The sequence below is a fragment of the Hylobates moloch genome, unplaced genomic scaffold (genome assembly GCF_009828535.3).
Source record: "Hylobates moloch isolate HMO894 unplaced genomic scaffold, HMol_V3 SCAFFOLD_3, whole genome shotgun sequence".
NCBI classification, from domain to species: Eukaryota; Metazoa; Chordata; class Mammalia; order Primates; family Hylobatidae; genus Hylobates; species Hylobates moloch.
Genome location: NW_026652278.1, coordinates 42,163,472 through 42,185,958, shown reverse-complemented (window position 1 = coordinate 42,185,958; position 22,487 = coordinate 42,163,472). Strand labels below are relative to the sequence as shown.

The 22,487-nt window shown below is 36.0% G+C and overlaps 1 protein-coding gene across 2 annotated transcripts in view; it reads left to right on the top strand.

Annotated features, from left to right (window-relative positions):
- The window catches only part of HECTD2 (HECT domain E3 ubiquitin protein ligase 2), a 97,712-nt gene extending 75,710 nt beyond the window's left edge, over positions 1-22,002 (top strand). Inside the window, exons 15-21 of one of the 2 annotated variants that reach the window (XM_032136947.2) lie at positions 920-1,078; positions 2,797-2,871; positions 3,555-3,642; positions 3,727-3,833; positions 5,192-5,307; positions 5,879-6,022; positions 17,249-22,002. In XM_032136947.2, the coding sequence (XP_031992838.1) occupies positions 920-1,078; positions 2,797-2,871; positions 3,555-3,642; positions 3,727-3,833; positions 5,192-5,307; positions 5,879-6,022; positions 17,249-17,369 (810 nt within the window). In that variant the 3' untranslated portion in view covers positions 17,370-22,002. The remainder of the gene's footprint in view (positions 1-919; positions 1,079-2,796; positions 2,872-3,554; positions 3,643-3,726; positions 3,834-5,191; positions 5,308-5,878; positions 6,023-17,248) is intronic. The other variant, XM_032136942.2, reaches the window with a different exon arrangement.
- Positions 22,003-22,487: the final 485 nt, after the last annotated feature.

Genomic DNA, 22,487 nt, shown 5'->3' with positions numbered 1-22,487 from the left:
TTCACCAAAGATGTGTTGTTCTAGTAGTTCTGACAGTATTGTGTTTCTAACACAATTATTTTGAAGTATAAGGCCTTATTATCAGCCTTCATTACACCTTAGCACATTGAAATTTTGGTGGTCTTCCAATTTTTAAAAGTTATTTTCAGTAATTTACCCAGCTCGTATGTTTAGATTTCCTTATGAGCCTATAAAATGAATTACTTCCTTAATAACTTTATATAATAATTGACTGTTGAAATATTATGAAATTTGATCTAAAACCTCTCTTTCCATAAATGGATAAGTTACATTCCACCATATAACTAATAAATAATCCTGAGCAAAATTTGTAACATCTGTAGCTTTTTAACTTTGACACTGAAACTCCAAGTAACAAGTCTTTCAAGTTTTACTGTTGGAAATTACCTATTCTATTAGCTTATCAATAGCATGTTTATATCTATATGTTTATTCAGTTTAGCTCTTTTCTTCACACATAGTCTGTTTTTAATTTTAAAATAAATAAAATGGCTATCTCCAAAATCAGTACTCTACAGTGAGATCTACTGAATAAACCATTGCTGCTGCTTATAAAATTGCCAGCATCTTTGTTTAAATTTAGAAAATGTTTTCTGTAAAATAATTACAGGCAAGTCTTAAGTTGCTGCCTGTTGTGATCTTAGATAAACTTTTCTAGGGAAATCATTGAATACTATCAACTAAACCACTCCTTTTTACATGACTTTTCGTAATCAAGGAATTATATTATGTAAAATAAAGGGGAAATAAGTGAAAGAGGGGAAAGGAAATATGTTATACTAATTAGAAAGTCAGTGTTAAATCTGAAAGAAGTATGCAAAAAATAGACTGATGCATAATTCAGAACTCATTTGTTGTCATGGATTTTATGTTAATGCTTAACATTTAGTATGCATAGCTTATGGGACTAGCTGTTTATAACAGCATCACCTTGGATATTCGTTTCCCTCCCTGCTGTTACAAGAAATTATTGAGCCCTCCCATCATTCCTAGTGATCAAAATATACCAGTAGGCATCTGCAGTGTTACCGTTGACGACTTATGTCAAATTATGCCTGTAAGTATAAAGTTATTAATATCTTGTCCTTTAATGCTAAATCATCTTTTTTCTACCTGCACAGTCTCTCTCCTCCTAATGCTATTCTTACTTTTAAATATGGTTTCCTTCTACCTTTATAACTCATCTCCTTTTTTCATCTAGCTTTTTCTTTCCTTAGAGGCACATGTCACCCACTTTGCAGTGCTCCTAAGCTTTTAGAACATAGAGAGGCAGTAATTCAAATCCAGGCTCTGCCACTTACTAGCTCTGTGAATTTGGATAAGTTATTTAACCCTTTAATTTAGTTTCTTTATGTGAACAATGGGATAGTTTTTATTAATAATTTTTAAATGCTGACAATTATATCAAATCTATGCCAGCCTAGATTTGTATGAAAATTTGTGGTTTTAAAGGAATAGAAAATTTATTATGTAAAATATAGAAAATCATTCTAATCATGCTATTATTTACCTTTTTCTAATAATTTAAAATAAAACTTTAATTTTTTCATAAAAATTGAAAATTTTGAAATATTGGATCAATTTTTCTATTTTTAAATCTTTATTTATGGATAACTTCATTTATAATGTAAGAAAATCCTTTTTTTTTTTTTTTTTGAGACAGAATCTCCCTGTGTCACCCAGGCTGGAGTGCAGTGGCTCCACCTTGGCTCACTGCAACCTCTGCCTCCTGAGTTCAAGTGATTCTCGTGCCTCAGCCTCCTGAGTATCTGGGATTTTAGGCACGTGCCACTGCGCCCGGCTAATTTTTTTTTTTTTTTTTTTTTTTTTTTTTAGCAGAGACAGGGTTTTGCTGTTGGCCAGGCTGGTCTCGAACTCATGGCCTCAAGTGATCCACCTGCCTCGGCCTCCCAAAGTGCTGGGATTACAGGCATGAGCCACTGCGCCCAGCCAGAAAATGTTTCTTTTCTCCCTCGCCCACAAGACAGAGTCTTGCTCTGTTGTCCAGGCTGGAGTGCAGTGGAATGATCTCAGCTCACTGCAACCTCCACCTCCCAGGTCCAAGCAATTCTCCTGCCTCAGCCTCCCGAGTAGCTGGGATTACAGGTGCGAGCCACCACACCTGGCCTTTTTTTTTTTTTTTTTTTTTTGTATTTTTAGTAGAGACAGGGTTTCACCATGTTGGCCAGGCTGGTCTTGAACTCCTGACCTTGTGATCTGCCCACCTCGGCCTCCCAAAGTGCTGGGATTACAGGCATGAGCCACCGTGCCCGGCTAACCAGAAAATGTTTCTTTCAGTGTACTTAACTTTTTCTTGGGAGAGGAGGGCACTGTACATGTATGAACTGTGTATTCATGCATGCACATGAATGAACTGTGTGTTTTATGTTTAAAATATGAATCCTAAAACATTAGCAGATTTTTGTAGGAATATAAATTGAAAGTGAGAAATACTACAAATTCATAAACAGTAATGTGGCAGATAGCAGTGAATTATGATGGACACTACATTAGAGGTATGCTTAGCTTGCTGCTCAAGAATAGACCCCAGAGTTATGCCCCTGTAGTTTGAACTGGATAGTTTCCCCATCTATGACCTATAATGATTTTTTTCTTAGCCTCTGGATGGTAGAAATCATTAAGCATTTTGTGCCCTGGAAAATACATGTCAAATATGATCTTTATATACATATGCATGAGCTATAGAAAAGCCACTTAATTATCCTAGCTAATGCTATTCGATTGAAAAAGTCATTAACAGATTGCTTTTTATAGGAGTTGGCCCATGGATTAAGTGAACTCTTATCACACGAAGGCAACGTTGAAGAAGATTTCTATTCAACATTTCAGGTACTATTAAGGGCAAGTAGTTATCTGTTAATCATATATTTCATATATGAACAGCGCAATTTGTTATTAAATACCCACTGTTAGAAAAGATGAACAAGGATTAACCAATACATACAATCCTCTGTCTTAAAGGACCTTAACCTGATAAAGTAGACTTGTAGATGAGCAGTCAATGAAAGTGCTTAATGAAATTCACTAAGGGTTCAGGGTGCTCTCTAGGCAATTACGTATCCCCTTGAGTTGGTTACTTTCTCAGAGCTTTTTAGTTTCTAAAAATAAGCCTCTCCTGTAACTTCAACATTAGAAGTTAGGAGTAGAAACTAATGAGTCAGACCAAAACTCTCATTTCCACTCCTTTCACAGTATTTGGGAAATGGAAATTACAGTGATCTGCAGAGCTCCAGGGACCCGTGTATTATCTAGATGGCCACACAATTTTGTGGACTTCATTAAAGTATTTAACTGTATTAGGCAGGGTTAAGTTAAGGCACTATTTTTTAACCCCATAATTCTTTTATGATCCCTCATTCTTAATACAAATATTACAAGAGCTTAGCCTTTTATAATTTATGTGTTTAAAAGGAAGGGGAAACAAACTGTTCTTTTTAAATTTTACAAACCTGTTCACCAAAGTATGTTATTATATCAACCATATTAATATGTGTAATGGCATCTCCCATCAGGTTTTTCAAGAAGAATTTGGAATAATCAAGTCCTATAATTTAAAGCCCGGTGGTGATAAAATTTCAGTTACCAATCAAAATAGAAAAGGTAAGTTAATACCTTTTTTAATTAAAATGAATTAGTATTTGCCATTTACTTTTACTATTTAAGAGATGTAAAATTGCTTTTCAGAATATGTACAGCTTTATACTGACTTCCTTCTGAACAAATCCATCTATAAGCAATTTGCTGCATTTTATTATGGATTTCATAGTGTGTGTGCTTCACATGCCCTAATGGTGAGTTTATAACTTTAAATCAAGCTTTCAGTTAGGTTTTGTAGTACTATCATGTTAACAAATAATTAATAAATATTTTAGTAGATAAGCTTTTAAAACAGAAAATATTTTCTACTTTTTAAAAGTAGAGCTATAAACAAAAATAGTTCTCTCATTCCAGTCTTAATTCTTTAGAGGGGAAAAACACTCCAGTGAGTTCATTTTCTCTCCCCTTCTACTAAGTCTTTTAGAGCTTTACAAACTTTCTCCAAGTAGAGTGGATGAAGGGATTCATGGACTCAGGATCTTAATACTGAAGGACAAGGCACACAACGCAGTTAACATGTAGCTCTAGGGCAAAAGTTACAACTTCTTAATGATTAAGGAACATATGTATAGCTGCTTCCTGCTACCTCAGGGGTCCCTCAACAACTCTGCATTGCCTTTTACCCTTAGCAAGTAGTTTATCTCTAGAGTTGTGGTGGACTCAGTTTGGTCTGACTTTTCTTAGCCATGTGAATATGGGTCAGCTACTATTTAGAATACCATGTCAGAAGTATCATAAGATACCTTTCGGTCACCCCAGCTACCCAGCACACACTTCATCATGCCATTTGTATCTCCCTTAGTTTCATTATGAGGGATTAGAGTAAGGTCTTTCATTTGAATTATTTTTCATGGGAGAGAGAAATGGACTATAGAAGTTGCTTTGGGGCAAAAGCAAGTGGCTTACATTATTGCCAGCTTGTTTTAGAGAAACCTTTGTAATATGTTTGTTGTCGAAAATACCTTTGAAAGAGAAACACTTTATTGAGCTCTAGTTAAGTTTTGTTTATTACACTCTGGTAATTGTGAGAGTGGACAGAGGGAAAATAAGAATTAAATAGCATAGCATGGTCTCTGTTTTTAGAGCTTTAATCTCTGTAGGAGGTAGACTAACCCAACTGAAAGTTGAAAAAAACAAGAAAACAAGAGACACAAGACAGACTATAACCAAGTACCCAAACTCTACAGTGCACACAGGAGGTGTTATGGGATATTGGAAGGAGATATTAGGATATGGGATATTAGGCAGATCAGTAGATGTTGGAGCTTCATGCTGTGTTTTGGAGAAGAGTAATTTGGATTTGTGCAAAGTCATTTGCTTGTTTTTCTGGCAAACTGCTAATTACTATTTTACAAGATCTATAAACTTCAGGAGCAAAAATATCTTGCCTTGGTAGGAAAAATATACCCAGAGTAGATTTTTCTTCAACAAAAATGGTTTGATTTACTATGAGAAATCATGACTTTTGTGATTTGATCCAGTGAAAATAGTTCCAATTTCACTTAAAACCATCACTCTTTAATTATTGTTTTTGATAAATAATTATTGGCAGCTGCTTCGTCCAGAAGAGGTTGAAATTTTGGTCTGTGGAAGTCCTGACCTGGATATGCATGCTCTGCAGAGAAGTACTCAGTATGATGGCTATGCAAAAACGGACTTAACTATAAAGTGAGCTCTTTATACTTCTGATAGTGGGGGATGTGGAGAGGGAACAGCAGACAGTGTGGTTCATTTATTTGCATAACTTACAATCTTTGAATCAATTAAGTTAGTCGAAATATTAGAGAGTCCCACAGTCTTATTTTATCTCTGGAAAGTCTATGAGAATTTTAATATGAAATCACTCCCTTTGGGAGAAAATTCTATAAACAAGTTTCTACAAAAGTTTAGAGATTTTACTTTTAAAAAAATGACTTTGCTCCTAGAATTTCATGGATGCTATCCTTATAAATAAAAGTTTAATAGCACTATGTTGAAAAATAAGACTTGAAAGTTGTGCAGGAGAAAAATGGTTCCTGTACTCCACTGCTGAACTTACATACTTTTATAAAAATACTATTTTATAATGTTAGTCAAAAGTCTAATACGTACATAGAAGCTCACCATTCCTTAATTTCACAGAAATTCAGGATATTATGTATGCTTAAGGAAAGTCCTTTCCTTAGAGCTTCCTTTACATTACTTTATTATAAGATTTTTGTCAAGACATTTGATGTTAATTTCCTTTGGTATTCTCTAGATACTTTTGGGATGTCGTGCTTGGATTTCCTCTTGATCTTCAAAAGAAGTTGCTACATTTTACTACAGGGAGTGACAGAGTACCTGTAGGAGGGATGGCTGATTTGAACTTTAAAATCTCAAAGAATGAAACTTCTACTAACTGGTAAATTTCTGGATCTAATTTTATTTTAAATCTAAAGGTTACTGCTAATACTGCTAATAATAATACATTTGGAATCAGGATATTTACTCTGTTTGAAGTTATTTTCATAGAAAAATCTTCAGAGTAAACATGGCTTTGAAATGTAAGAGATTTTGATTAAAAGTTCTCTTACTAGTTTTTGAGACATACTAACTAATAATTCATTTCTAACAACTTTTTACTTTGCTAGGTCATATAAGTGCTTTGTAGTCTCTTGTAGAACCTAGTTACTTTGTAGTAGTATATTGTCTAATGTTCATTTTTATTTAAATGTGAAATGTGTTTTTTATTTTTAGGAAAATCATTAAGTTGGGATATCTGGTTTGTTTGTGGAGTTTTCTTTCTTTTCTAGGGGGTTGGGAGATACTATAATTATTACCAGAAGTACCTCTAATACTAATCCTCTTTTTTTTTTTATCTCATGCTTTTTTATATGAAGTGATGGTGATGATGGATTTAAATTATTTTCTAGCAGTGTTAATGCATTAATGCTTATCAACTTACTCCTTTTCCCAAATAACTTATAATTTCTAAAGCTAACTTGAATAGACATAACTTTGATTATAATCATTTTTGTCTCCTGCCCCATACATTGAGCATTCCCTAAGTGCTCTTAGTTCTTCCTTTCATTTTAAAGCTGGAATCTGTTCTTTGCCTTTCCACTGCCTCTACCTTGGTAAAGTTACTTTTTATCTTCATTACGAGCTTATTTTATCCTATTAAATTCATGTGCTTTAACACTATTTAGATCATATTTCCCTGGGAAATAACTTTATTGCCAGTTTAAGTTCTAGAATCTAGAGACTGTAAAATAAAACTCTAGTCTTCTACCCCAGGCTATCTACCAGTTTTCATTTCTTCCCATGCTTTAGTCAACAGGCTGTTTGCTGATTCCTTAGATATATTTTATGCCTTTCTTTCTCCATGCTTTCAAGTTGTTCTCTTTACATGTGACATGTACCAGCTACGACTATTAAAGACACAGTTTAATGTTGACTTCCTCTGTAAAGCCAAAAGTCATTAGGTATTGAATTTCTCAAATATCTTGTAGAAGTTATGTGCTAGTTATCATATTGCACTTTATATCTGAGTCATTTAGTTCTTCAAGAAAGAGGTTATGCCTTATACATATTTGTATTCTCCAAGTAATCACACATGGCAAGTGCCCAATAGCTATTTCTTGAATAGTATTTATGTCATCATCAAGATTATATTTAAAACACAAAATAAGGGGGTGGAGCCAAGATGGCCGAATAGGAACAGCTCCAGTCTACAGCTCCCAGCCTGAGCAACACAGAAGATGGGTGATTTCTGCATTTCTGTTTGAGGTACCGGTTTCATCTCACTAGGGAGTGGCAAACACTGGGTGCAGGACAGTCGGTGAAGCGCACTGTGCACGAGCCGAAGCAGGGCGAGGCATTGCCTCACTTGGGAAGCGCAAGGGGTCAGGGAGTTCCCTTTCCTAGTCAAAGAAAGGACTAACAAACCTGGAATATCGGGTCAGTCCCACCCTAATACTACGCTTTTCCAACGGGCCTGGAAAACGACACACTAGGAGATTGTGTCCCGCACCTGGCTTGGAGGGTCCTATGCCCACAGAGTCTCGCCAATTGCTAGCACAGCAGTCTGAGATCACGTTGCAAGGCGGCAGCGAGGCTGGGGGAGGGGCGCCCACCATTGCCCAGGCTTGCTTAGGTAAACAAAGCAGCCAGGAAGCTCCAACTGGGTGGAGCCCACCACAGCTCAAGGAGGCCTGCCTGCCTCTGTAGGCTCCACCTCTGGGGGCAGGGCACAGACAAACAAAAAGTCAGCAGGAACCTCCACAGACTTAAATGTCCCTGTCTGACTGACAGCTTTGAAGAGAGTAGTGGTTCTCCCAGCACGCAGCTGGAGATCTGAGAACGGACAGACTGCCTCCTAAAGTGGGTCCCTCACCCCGAGCAGCCTAACTGGGAGGCACCCCCCCAGTAGGGACAGACTGACACCTCACTCGGCCAGGTACTCCTCTGAGACAAAACTTCCAGAGGAACTATCAGACAGCTGAATTTGTGGTCTCACGAAAATCCGCTGTTCTGCAGCCACTGCTGCTGACACCCAGCCAAACAGGGTCTGGAGTGGACCTCTAGTAAACTCCAACAGACCTGCAGCTGAGGGTCCTGTCTGGTAGAAGGAAAACTAACAAACAGAAAGGACATCCACACCAAAAACCCATCTGTACATCCCCATCATCAAAGACCAAAAGTAGATAAAACCACAAAGATGGGGAAAAAACAGAGCATAAAAACTGGAAACTCTAAAAAGCAGAGCACCTCCCCTCCTCCAAAGGAACGCAGTTCCTCACCAGCAACGGAACAAAGCTGGATGGAGGATGACTTTGACGAGTTGAGAGAAGAAGGCTTCAGACGATCAAACTACTCTGAGCTACGGGAGGAAATTCAAAACAATAGCAAAGAAGTTAAAAACTTTGAAAAAAAATTAGATGAATGGATAACTAGAAATAACCAATGGAGAGAAGGGCTTAAAGGAGCTGATGGAGCTGAAAGCCAAGTTTCCAGAACTACGCAAAGATTGCAGAAGCCTTAGTAGCAGATGCAATCAACTGGAAGAAAGGGTATCACTGATGGAAGATGAAATGAATGAAATGAAGCGAGAAGGGAAGTTTAGAGAAAAAAGAATAAAAAGAAATGAACAAAGCCTCCAAGAAATTTGGGACTATGTGAAAAGACCAAACCTACGTCTGATTGGTGTACCTGAAAATGACGGGGAGAATGGAACCAAGTTGGAAAACACTCTGCAAGATATTATCCAGGAGAACTTCCCCAATCTAGCAAGGCAGGCCAACATTCAGATTCAGGAAATACAGAGAACGCCACAAAGATACTCCTTGAGAAGAGCAACTCCAAGACACATAATTGTCAGATTCACCAAAGTTGAAATGAAGGAAAAAATGTTAAGGGCAGCCAGAGAGAAAGGTCGGGTTACCCACAAAGGGAAGCCCATCAGACTAACAGCTGATCTCTCTGCAGAAACTCTACAAGCCAGAAGAGAGTGGGGGCTGATATTCAACTTTCTTAAAGAAAAGAATTTTCAACCCAGAATTTCATATCCAGCCAAACTACGCTTCATAAGTGAAGGAGAAATAAAATACTTTACAGACAAGCAAACACTGAGTGATTTTGTCACCACCAGGCCTGCACTTAAAGAGCTCCTGAAGGAAGCACTAAACATGGAAAGGAACAACCGGTACCAACCACTGCAAAAACATGCCAAACTGTAAAGACCATCAAGGCTAGGAAGAAACTGCATCAACTAACGAGCAAAATAACCGACTAACATCATAATGACAGGATCAGATTCACACATAACAATATTAACTTTAAATGTAAATGGGCTAAATGCTCCAATTAAAAGACACAGACTGGCAAACTGGATAAGGAGTCAGGACCCATCAGTGTGCTGTATTCAGGAAACCCATCTCACGTGCAGAGACACACATAGACTCAAAATAAAGGGATGGAGGAAGATCTATCGAGCAAATGGAAAACAAAAAAAGGCAGGGGTTGCAATCCTAGTCTCTAATAAAATAGACTTTAAACCAACAAAGATCAAAAGAGACAAAGAAGGCCATTACATAATGGTAAAGGGATCGATTCAACAAGAAGAGCTAACTATCCTAAATATATATGCACCCAACACAGGAGTACCCAGATTCATAAAGCAAGTCCTGAGTGACCTACAAAGGGACTTAAACTCCCACACAATAATAATGGGAGATTTTAACACCCCACTGTCAACATTAGACAGATCAACGAGACAGAAAGTTAACAAGGATATCCAGGAATTGAACTCAGCTCTGCACAAAGTGGACCTAATAGACATCTACAGAACTCTCCACCCCAAATCAATAGAATATACATTTTTTTCAGCACCACACCACACCTATTCCAAAATTGACCACATAGTTGGAAGTAAAGCTCTCCCCAGCAAATGTGAAAGAACAGAAATTATAACAAACTGTCTCTCAGACCACAGTGCAATCAAACTAGAACTCAGGATTAAGAAACTCACTCAAAACCGCTCAACTACATGGAAACTGAACAACCTGCTCCTGAATGACTATTGGGTACATAATGAAATGAAGGCAGAAATAAAGATGTTCTTTGAAACCAACGAGAACAAAGACACAACATACCAGAATCTCTGGGACACATTCAAAGCAGTGTGTAGAGGGAAATTTATAGCACTAAATGCCCACAAGAGAAAGCAGGAAAGATCCAAAATTGACATCCTAACATCACAATTAAAAGAACTAGAAAAGCAAGAGCAAACACATTCAAAATCTAGCAGAAGGCAAGAAATAACTAAAATCAGAGCAGAACTGAAGGAAATAGAGACACAAAAAACCCTTCAAAAAATTAATGAATCCAGGAGCTGGTTTTTTGAGAAGATCAACAAAATTGATAGACCACTAGCAAGACTAATAAGAAAAGAGAGAAGAATCAAATAGATGCAATAAAAAATGAAAAAGGGGATATCACCACCAATCCCACAGAAATACAATCTACCATCAGGGAATACTACAAACACCTCTATGCAAATAAACTAGAAAATCTAGAAGAAATGAATAAATTCCTCTACAAATACACCCTCCCAAGACTAAACCAGGAAGAAGTTGAATCTCTGAATAGATCAATAACAGGCTCTGAAATTGTGGCAATAATCAATAGCTTACCAACCGAAAAGAGTCCAGGACCTGATGGATTCACAGCCGAATTCTACCAGAGGTACAAGGAGGAACTGGTACCATTCCTTCTGAAACTATTCCAATCGATAGAAAAAGAGGGGATCCTCCCTAACACATTTTATGAGGCCAGCATCGTCCTGATACCAAAGCCTGGCAGAGACACAACCAAAAAAGAGAATTTGAGACCAATATCCTTGATGAACATTGATGCAAAAATACTCAATAAAATACTGGCAAACCGAATCCAGCAGCACATCAAAAAGCTTATCCACCATAATCAAGTGGGCTTCATCCCTGGGATGCAAGGCTGGTTCAACATACGCAAATCGATAAATGTAATCCAGCATATAAACAGAACCAAAGACAAAAACCACATGATTATCTCAATAGATGCAGAAAAGGCCTTTGACAAAATTCAACAACCCTTCATGCTAAAAACTCTCAATAAATTAGGTATTGATGGGACGTATCTCAAAATAATAAGAGCTATCTATGACAAACCCACAGCCAATATCATACTGAATGGGCAAAAACTGGAAGCATTCCCTCTGAAAACTGGCACAAGACAGGGATGCCCTCTCTCACCACTCCTATTCAACATAGTGCTGGAAGTTCTGGCCAGAGCAATCAGGCAGGAGAAGGAAATAAAGGGTATTCAGTTAGGAAAAGAGGAAGTCAAATTGTCCCTGTTTGCAGATGACATGATTGTATATCTAGAAAACCCCATTGTCTCAGCCCAAAATCTCCTTAAGCTGATTAGCAACTTCAGTAAAGTCTCAGGATACAAAATCAATGTACAAAAATTACAAGCATTCTTGTACACCAATCACAGACAAACAGACAGCCAAATCATGAGTGAACTCCCATTCACAATTGCTTCAAAGAGAATCAAATACCTAGGAATCCAACCTACAAGGGATGTGAAGGACCTCTTCAAGGAGAACTACAAACCACTGCTCAATAAAATAAAAGAGGATACAAACAAATGGAAGAACATTCCATGATCATGGGTTGGAAGAATCAACATCGTGAAAATGGCCATACTGCCCAAGGTAATTTATAGATTCAATGCCATCCCCATCAAGCTACCAATGACTTTCTTCACAGAATTGGAAAAAACTACTTTAAAGTTCATATGGAACCAAAAAAGAGCCCGCATCGCCAAGTCAATCTTAAGCCAAAAGAACAAAGTGGAGGCATCACGCTACCTGACTTCAAACTATACTACAAGGCTACAGTAACCAAAACAGCATGGTACTGGTACCACAACAGAGACATAGATCAATGGAACAGAACAGAGCCCTCAGAAATGATGCCGCATATCTACAACTATCTGATCTTTGACAAACCTGACAAAAACAAGAAATGGGGAAAGGATTCCCTATTTAATAAATGGTGCTGGGAAAACTGGGTAGCCATATGTAGAAAGCTGAAACTGGATCCCTTCCTTACACCTTATACAAAAATTAATTCAGGATGGATTAAAGACTTAAATGTTAGACCTAAAACCATTAAAATCCTACAAGAAAACCTAGGCAATACCATTCAGGACATAGGCATGGGCAAGGACTTCATGTCTAAAACACCAAAAGCAATGGCAACAAAAGCCAAAATTGACAAATGGGATGTAATTAAACTAAAGAGCTTCTGCACAGCAAAAGAAACTACCATCAGAGTGAACAGGCAACCTACAGAATGGGAGAAAATTTTTGCAACCTACTCATCTGACAAAGGGCTAACATCCAGAATCTACAATGAACTCAAACAAATTTACAAGAAAAAAACAAACAACCCCATCAAAAAGTGGGCAAAGGACATGAACAGACACTTCTCAAAAGAAGACATTTATGCAGCCAAAAAACACATGAAGAAATGCTCATCATCACTGGCCATCAGAGAAATGCAAATCAAAACCACAGTGAGATACCATCTCACACCAGTTAGAATGGCCATCATTAAAAAATCAGGAAACAACAGGTGCTGGAGAGGATGTGGAGAAATAGGAACACTTTTACACTGTTGGTGGGACTGTAAACTAGTTCAACCATTGTGGAAGTCAGTGTGGCGATTCCTCAGGGATCTAGAACTAGAAATACCATTTGACCCAGCCATCCCATTACTGGGTATATACCCAAAGGACTATAAATCATGCTGCTATAAAGACACATGCACACATATGTTTATTGCAGCACTATTCACAATAGCAAAGACTTGGAACCAACCCAAATGTCCAACAACGATAGACTGGATTAAGAAAATGTGGCACATATACACCATGGAATACTATGCAGCCATAAAAAATGATGAGTTCATGTCCTTTGTAGGGACATGGATGAAATTGGAAAACATCATTCTCAGTAAACTATCGCAAGGACAAAAAACCAAACACCGCATGTTCTCACTCATTGGTGGGAATTGAACAATGAGAACTCATGGACACAGGAAGGGGAACATCACACTCTGGGGACTGTTGTGGGGTTGGGGGAGGGGGGAGGGACAGCATTAGGAGATATACCTAATGCTAAATGACGAGTTAATGGGTGCAGGAAATCAACATGGCACATGGATACATATGTAACAAACCTGCACATTGTGCACATGTACCCTAAAACCTGAAGTATAATAATAAAAATAAAAATAAAATACCTACCTCAAAGCATAGTTGTGAGGATTTGAAGAGATCATCTTCATAATGCCTAGCACAGGGCATGGCCCATTGTAAGTACCAATATGTAGCAGTTGTGGTGGTGGAGGTGGAGAGGGCAGCTGTGGTGGCCGTTAATTGCCTGCACAATAAAACATAAAAAGTGAAAAAAAAAAAAACACAAAATAAATATTTACATATATAATTAAGAAATTTCTAAACAAAATGTACAATTGAAGTCCTAAAATGAAAAAATTCAGGAGAATTTTTTTAGATTATAGATTTATTTTCTTAACAGAAGTTAATTTTTCAGAATATTTTATATTAAAAACATTTCCAATTTTAAAAGAGTAATCTGAGTAATCTGTTTTAATACAAAGGTGACATTACTTCTAAACTTTCCCAATAATTATTATTATTTCAAGAATATATGAGCTAAAATGGCTTCAACATGAATCTAGAACCTCTAGGATTCCCAGAGGAATCTCACATATATTAAATAAAGCTGACTGTCAAAGACATACAACATTTCAATTTGACACAATAATGGTATGCCTCAAAAGACAAGGACAACACTCCAGCTGAAAGAGGAGTTTCCATTCATCTTACAAGGTCCACCATTGAAGATTCACTAGATTTTTGTTAAATAAGAATGGTAATTCCATTAAAAAGTGGGCAAAGGACATGAACAGACACTTTTCAAAAGAAGACAACATGCAACCAATAAGCATATGAAAAAATGCTCAACATCACTAATCATTAGAGAAAGGCAAATCAAAACCACAATGAGATACCATCTCACAGCGGTCAGAATGGCTATTGATATATTAAAAAGTCAAAAAATAGCAGATGCTGACAAGGTTGCAGAGAAAAGGGAATGCTTATACACTGCTGGTGGGAATGTAAATTATTTTAGCCATTGTGGAAAGCAGTATGGAGGTTTCTTAAAGAACTTAAAACAGAACCATCATTCAACCCAGCATTGCCATTATTGGGTATGTACCCAAAGGAATATAAATTATTCTGTCATAAAGACACATGCATGCATATGTTCATTGTTCATTGCAGCACTATTCACAATAGCAAAGACTGGATAAAGAAAATATGGTACATATATACCATGGAATACTATGCAGCCATTAAAAAAAAAGATCATGTCCTTTGCAGCAACATGGATGAAGCTAGAGGCTCCATCCTAAGCAAACTAACACAGGAACAGAAAACCAAATACCGCATATTCTTACTTGTAAGTGGGAGCTAAATATTGAGTACATGTGAACACAAGAAAGGGAATGACAAACACTGGGACCTATTTGAGGGGGTAGGGTGGGAGGAGGGTAAAGATAAAAGAAACTACCTATCAGGTACTTACTTATTCCCTGGGTGATGAGATAATCTGTACACCAAACCCCCATGACATGCAGTTTACCTTATATAACAAACCTGCACATGTACCCCTGAACCTAAAATAAAAGATAGAGGAAAAACATGTTGTATTGTATCTCAACTCATTAGCAGTTAATGAAGAAGAGGATAACAGGAGTCCAGAAAAAGATAGTGAATAGTATCAGTGAAAAGGGCCAAAAAATGAAGACATACAATGGGCACAATAAGCCAGTGCAGGATTTCAATTTTAAATTCATAGATAAGACCAGATGCCTTCTCCCAGTGCCTCTTAGAATAAAGTCCATGGAGAAAATAATCTTCAGTCATTAATTGTATTCAGAATGCTTTTTTCCCCTGAAAGGGCATGAACCCTTGGCAATATTGTGTGGTTATCCTGATTCTTTAGTACAGAGTGTAATGTAGAATGGCCAAGATTGCAAAGCAAATTTCAAATTACATCCTTTTTCATCTCTGAAATTGTCCTTAAGTAGCTTCCTTTGCAAATCATCCAAAGAGTCAGGCTTAAAAGATATACATAATTTGGTCCTGCACCTCATCAAATACATGTTATTGAAGCCCCTGATGGATTAAGAAAATCCTGGACACATTTTTTCTTCAATAAACATTTTCATAAGATATTCTTCTGGTAGAATCTTGATATCGTTTTCTTTCAGTTTTAAGAGACCTTGTATCTAGTTAGATGAGTATTAAACAAACTTGGAAAGCTCAGCCTTAACAGAATGAAGAGAAAACAAATGTTTTGAATAACTCAGGAAGTGTTATTGAATGGATGCATGAAACACTGGCATAAAAATAAGTTGTTGTGTAGCTTAGGACCTTGTAAACAGCAGAGCACTTTAGAAAAAAATATATTAAAAAACTGAGTTGGCATTTTCATTTTTTTCTTTGCTTTGTTATTTGATGATATTTTTAATTCATACAAGTGTATGTCTGATGCATAAAAATAAAGAATGTTAAATCTTACATATTAACAACACTGGTTTTTTAAGTCAGACTGATCTGGGTTTGAATACTGGGCCTACATCTTTACCAGCTCTGTGTCCCTGAACAGGTTACTTGTATATTTACATGTCTATTTTCCTCACCAGTAAAATGAGAACAACCACTTTTAGGTTGCTTTGAGGCTGAAATTAAAGGAAACAGTGCATGTAAATCAGCACAGTGATTATCATAGACCAAACACTGAGTAAATGCTGATTCTAGTAGTTTTAAGTCTTTTAATACAGGGGGCTCTCAAAAATTTAGTTTTAAATCTTACAAACTTCTTTAAAAATGTTTTCCTTTTCTGTATTTACATTTTTATTCATTGATTTCTCTGACAGCTGTTCTGATGCTGTGAAGTTCATAAAGACTGAAGGAAAGAGTCTTAAGATAGCTGTAACAATCCTAAATGATGATAACAACATTATCAGATAGTGGGTTAGGGAGATGACACCAAAAGGATTCAGAAGATAATTTTTACATGTGCATCAAGGGGCATCTACTGTCCCCAAAATGCTCTTCTTTTTAATTACTTTTTAATACTAAAAACCAGAATAATAGTATCACTCATTATATTATCTACTCCTCAGCTGCTAGATGTTTTGTGTATATCACTCTTTTAATCTTTTTAACCATCAGTCCTCAATCTTTTTGGCACCAGGGATGGGTTTTGTGGAAGACAATTTTTCCACAGAAGCAGGGAGGAGTGGGGAGACTGGGAGGTGGTGGTAGTTTTGGATGAAACTGTTCCACCTCGGGTCATCAGGCATTAGATTCTCATAAGGGGCATGCAACCTAGATTCCTTGCATGTGCAGTTCACAATAGGGTTCTTGTTCCTATGAGAATCTAATACTGCCGCTGATGTGACAGGAGGCAGAGCTCAGGCAGTAATGCTCACCTGCCACTCAACTCCTGCTGTGCAGCCCAGTTCCTAACAGGCCACCGACAACCATACCCATCTCTGGCCCTGGGGTTGGGAACTCCTGGTTATTAAACAACCTGATTAGGTTATTAAACAGCCTAATTGGATGGTTTACCCTATATTGTTGATGAGGAAACTGGGATTTGGGGATATTATGCAACTCAAACAAGACCCTACAGCTAGTAAGTGGGGAAAGCAGAATTCAAATTCGTATCTGTCTGACTCCAACAAAATGCTTCTTAAATGAGTTTCATGAAAGTGGTAACTTCGGTTGTCTTGTCTGTAACCATGGCCTTAGTGTCTAGAGTGGTGTCTGATACAAAGTGAGGTACTCAGTAAATATCTGTTCAGTGAAGGAATAGATGAGTCATCTCTTAACAAGTGAAATAGATTTGAATGTGTGTGTCCTGGTATTTTTTAAAGTTGCATAGCAGTCATTTTGTGTGTGTTTCAAGACTTAGTATTTTTTTTTAAATTTTTTTCCCTAGCTTACCTGTGGCCCATACCTGCTTCAATCAACTTTGCCTTCCCCCCTACAAGAGCAAAAAGGATCTGAAACAGAAATTGATCATTGGAATTTCAAATTCAGAAGGTTTTGGACTTGAGTAACCTAGAAGACTTGAAATATAATCTTTTATATGTAGCATTCACTTCCCTCTTACTGTGCCTTTAGCCTTTTCATGTTTCTGTCTCAAAACACTTTGACAAAGCTCACCAACTTTAAAATATTAAGTTTTTAAAAAATCAAATATGAAGTATGTTCAGCAAAGGCATAATTCTTTAACAACATAGAAATTGCTTGAGTGAGGAAAAGTCCACATGGCAGAGACAGGTATGGTCCAGTTCCTCTTTTTTATAGCACTGTATCATTCTCCACAAGTAGTTTGTCACAGGCATTCCACTGGGAAAACAAAGTACAGTGAAGAATGAATTTATGGTATAGTTGAACCCAGTGGCAGATTGTACACTGCTAGCACTGCTAGCACACAGTAGCAAAGCAAACAGCTACATTATCTTTAACATAAGGCATGTAGCCATATTTTCATATAGTGGTATACAACACAGTATCATTGCAAATGCAGTTTACAGGGATTTTTGATATACTGGCTTGGGACCTATAAGATTCTTCTCAGCTGTTGCTGAAAAGCATGTAAATAACTACATAATAGCCTGAGAATAATGGGATTTTGATAGTGCCATTTATTGTTAAAGATTTATTTTTACAAAGTAAATTCAGGGTTTTAGATGTGTACACAGCTTTTACAAATCAATAAAGATGATTGTACAAGAGTATTTTCAGACTAATTGGATTCAAGGTTATATTCTTTTAAGTGTTGTTAGTCTGCATGCACATTGGCAGTAAACTAGTTACTTGTGTACTCTGTAATATTTGTATAATGACCATTTCTTCTTAAGGCTCAAGATATTAGAAAAGAAATCAGACCTAAATAATCATTGATGAAGTATGTCAGTTACAAGCACAAAAGAATATAACTGCTTTTATAAATCTTTTGAATCATGTACAAGACTTATATCTACATTTTTTGATCACCAGTTGTACCAAAACACTAATTTTTGAAGAAGGTAGGTTAAAGTATTTGACAAAAGTGAATACAATAATAACATTTGTGTCAAAATGATATAGCTTAGTATAAAAATAAAATTCAACGTTTTGGCCAAAATGTTTGTTTTTCACTGGATTCTGAATATAGTAAATTCAAAGTACTCTTTTTTTAGAGTTTCTAATAAAGTAATATGTAAAAAGAAACCGCATTTTAAGTCAGACAGTAAATTTTTTTTTAATTTATAGCAAATGAAGCAGTTTTATTAGCATGTTACAAATATTGCCAAACCAAGACTTCTCTACCATACTTTTAACAGCTTTCCTTCAGAAAACTCTGAAGTTATATTTGCAATAATAATGAAACCAGCATTTAGTACCAGCATATGGTTCATATGCAAATAATACTTTCCCCAAAATCTTTCTGGGCTAGGCTATTTTCTTGCTATGCTTCCTGCACCCAACCAGCAGAATTCTTCCAGGGTGGAGGAACTAATCAGCCTGTTCTCCAACAGTTCTGAAGCCAACCCACAAATCTTTGAGGAAAAGGGGTCACTTTGTTTACTATTCTCTTTGAAATGGAAGTGATTCTGCTCTTCCATTTGGGTATATTATTTCAAGGGTATTTCTTCTTAAAAATCTTGGAAAGCCTAAGAGAGTTAAAGGCATCCTGGTTTTGTTTTCGTTTTGCTCTGTTTTAAATCCATATGCAAATAAAACTGCTTCTCTCTTACACTGCTTGAACTATAAAATCAGCTTTTTAATGTAGGTTACCACTTATAAGCACAAAAGAAACATGTATAAGAAACCAGATGTAAGTGTTTTAAATAAAATGTAAACAGTTTTTATTTGGTAGAGATGACTCATGGAAAAATTGTGTTGGCTTGGTCTGCATGTTTAATGATGTGCTTGTATATCGATTGCTGTGTCACTTTTAAATAAGAAGTCCACACAAGCAAGCCAAATTTTTAGATGACGAAGTCCATAAATAACTAGAGAATTTTTGTTATCTGTTGTTAAGTTGAAATGTATAATCATTTATCACTAAATTGCACATTGCCTTTATTTATTTATGCTCTGTTTTTGGTTTACAGTGTAATAATACCTCATTTAAAAAATAAAAACCACTACTGTTACATTTTGTTAATTTAAAAAGCTAAAAAGTTCATGTAGTTACTTTTTTACATATATAATCTGTTGATGAATTCGTGATTTTTGTATCTGCCACAGTAAAAGCATTACACAGTATTTATCAGTATTTTTTAAACGTCCTGTCCTTTTTTAAAATCTTTGCTTAGTCATATTTTTGTCTGTATGATTAGAAGTTTTTATGTCCTTCCTTTTTTGTACAAATCTGTATTGTATTAAATTAATTTCTGGATGCAATTTTTCAAATATTAAAATTATACAGTCAGTCAGGCTTCAGTTTATTTTTTGAACACTGGGCAATTAATTAAAGCCATATGTTTAAAATATTTTATAAATGCAAGCTATTCTTTTTGCATTATACTGTCTCTTAATCTAGTGCTTAGGAAAATTGCTAACACATAACTTCAAAAGATGTATGTTGTTGACACTAAGTGTTACCAACCTCTTTCTTTAGCATATTTTCAACATGAAATGTTTATCCAATATTTGAAAGATCACACAGCTATTCCACCAAATGAATGTATAATACCATTTGGAGTACACCCAGAAGTGAACCAAGTGTAACATTTCATTGGCCGTAGATAGATAACTTCAGCTCTTAAGTATTCCTCTCCAAAACCATTCATTTGGCCCTTTTCCCCTTGTCCACATATCTCATGCTTAAGGAAGGAAGAGTGGAGATTATAACAATGTAAGAGAGAATGTTATGGGTGATTAATGCAAGAAAATATGTAGCTGGATGGAAAAAAGACCAGGATGGGTTTTCGCAGGAGGGGACACAAGATCAATTCACCCAGCTGGCCGCAAATCCTTTAGTCTAGGGCCTAGGTTTTGGAGCCAGACTGCCTGGGTTCACCATTTACTAGCTGGGCAAGTTAACTTCCTCATTCCTCAAATGTACAATGGAAATAATTTGTAAAATGGAAATAACCTACCTACCTCATAGAGTTGTAGGGAAGATTAAATGAATTAATGTGTAAAGCACTTATACAGTGCTTGGCACATGATAAGCAATAAAAAGTGATGCAAGACAAATTATGGTACTGATGTAGAAACATCTTACAACCACTGCTTCTGACGCCTTCCGGAGGCTTTTGACTCAAATGCTGGGTTCAACCACAGATTAAAGAATACAAAGTGCTTTTGAAGCCTTGAAATTGTGTTGAGAGAATCTTTCTTATTCTAGAAACAGTACTTTAGGATTATAGATGTCTCATGATGCAAGGGTTTTAAATACTATTTTATAGCTGTGTAACAAGATACAATTTTATTTTTAATGAAATAGTTCAAGTAAACAGAAAAATTTCAGGATTAACGTAATGAAATACCATGATCCCACACTCAGACCTAAAAAATGATAATGTGTTAATATTACCAGTTTTTAAAAAATAATTTTGCAAATGGGATTGAAGCCCCTTTTGTGCCCATCTCCAATCCCCCTCTATTCCCTCTCTGTTCTCTGTTAACCTGTAGTTCGTGTGAATCTTTCCCATGCTGTCTTTACAAATTTGTATGACATATGTACCTATGTGTAAACACTATGTAATATTGTTACAGTTGCATACATCTCATGCTATACATATCTTTCCAAAACTTTTTTTCACTCAATAATGTCTTTTATAGATTTATTTACATTTCGATATAATGCATTTTTAACTGCAGAATAGAATCATGAAATGAATGTACCACTTTGTGGATCCATCCTCCCACACACTAACATTGAGTTGTTTTCCAGTGTGAACCAGGCTCTCTAGACTATAGCCCAGATGTAGACTTCCTGGATCACAGGATGTACATCTCTGGCTTTACCAGATATTGTCCACTTGCTCTCCAGAGTGGTGGTTCCGGCATTAATTTCCATCCGCATTATAAAGAGTTGTCATTTGTCCACATTCTCCCCAACACTTGGTTTTAGCAGACCTTTCTTGGCTTATTTAACTAGTGTGATTTAATTTCTATTTCCATAATTGTTAATGGCATTGAACACCTTTGTGTATATTTACAGACTATTCAGATTTCTTCTATGAATGGCCAGTTCAATATTCTTAGCCTGTTTTTTTCTATTTTTTTTTCCTCATTGGTGTTCAGGAGTTTTTTCCTTATTCTGGTTATTGATCCTTTGTTAACAGGAGCTACATTGCTTCAGTTGAATTCCAGATCTGCCAATGACTAAGTGACTTGGAACAAATTACTTCAAATTACTTAATGTTTCCTTGTCTCAGTTTACTCATCTAGAAAATAAAGAAAATAATACTTAGCTCACAGGGTTGTTAAATAAGTTTACATACAGGTATATTTGTATATATGTACATATGTATGTATATGTGTATATTATATATAAGTTTATATGTGTATCAGATATATGCATATGTATAGACTTACATACTTATAAACTTACAGAAAATATATATGAAGGGCTTACATTTAAGCCTGACCCGTAAGTGTTCTCTAAATGTTTGGTATTATTAATTACCATTGTTATTACCTGTATTCTAATTCTTATTGTGCTTGCATTACAAATATTTTCTAATATGTGGCCTAATTTTTAACTTTATCTACCTCATCTTTTATACTATGAATTTTTAATGTTAATATAATCCATAAAATAAGGTGTCATTATTATCATTTTATGTAGATAAGGTTTGGATTTAACCACACATTTACAATTTCTTCAAACACCATTCCCTCTTCTATGGTCCTTCACCTACCTCTGGAATCAAATTTCCTCCTCATAAAGAGCAGCTATTGGAAATTATTTTAATGAGGGTTGGTTGGTAGCAAATTATTTTAAATAACTGTCACCTTTATTCATGAAAGATTTATTAAGCATACATTTGTAGGTTGATAATTGTTTTATAGTTTTTAATATATTAATCCATTACCTTTGATTTCGTTGTTGACATAAAGTTAGCTATTAGTATAATTGTATGCGTTGGTAATCTCTCTTTTTTCTCTGGCTATTTTTAAGATTTTTTTTTTTTTTTCAAAAAGTGGTAGAACATCAAAGACAACATGTG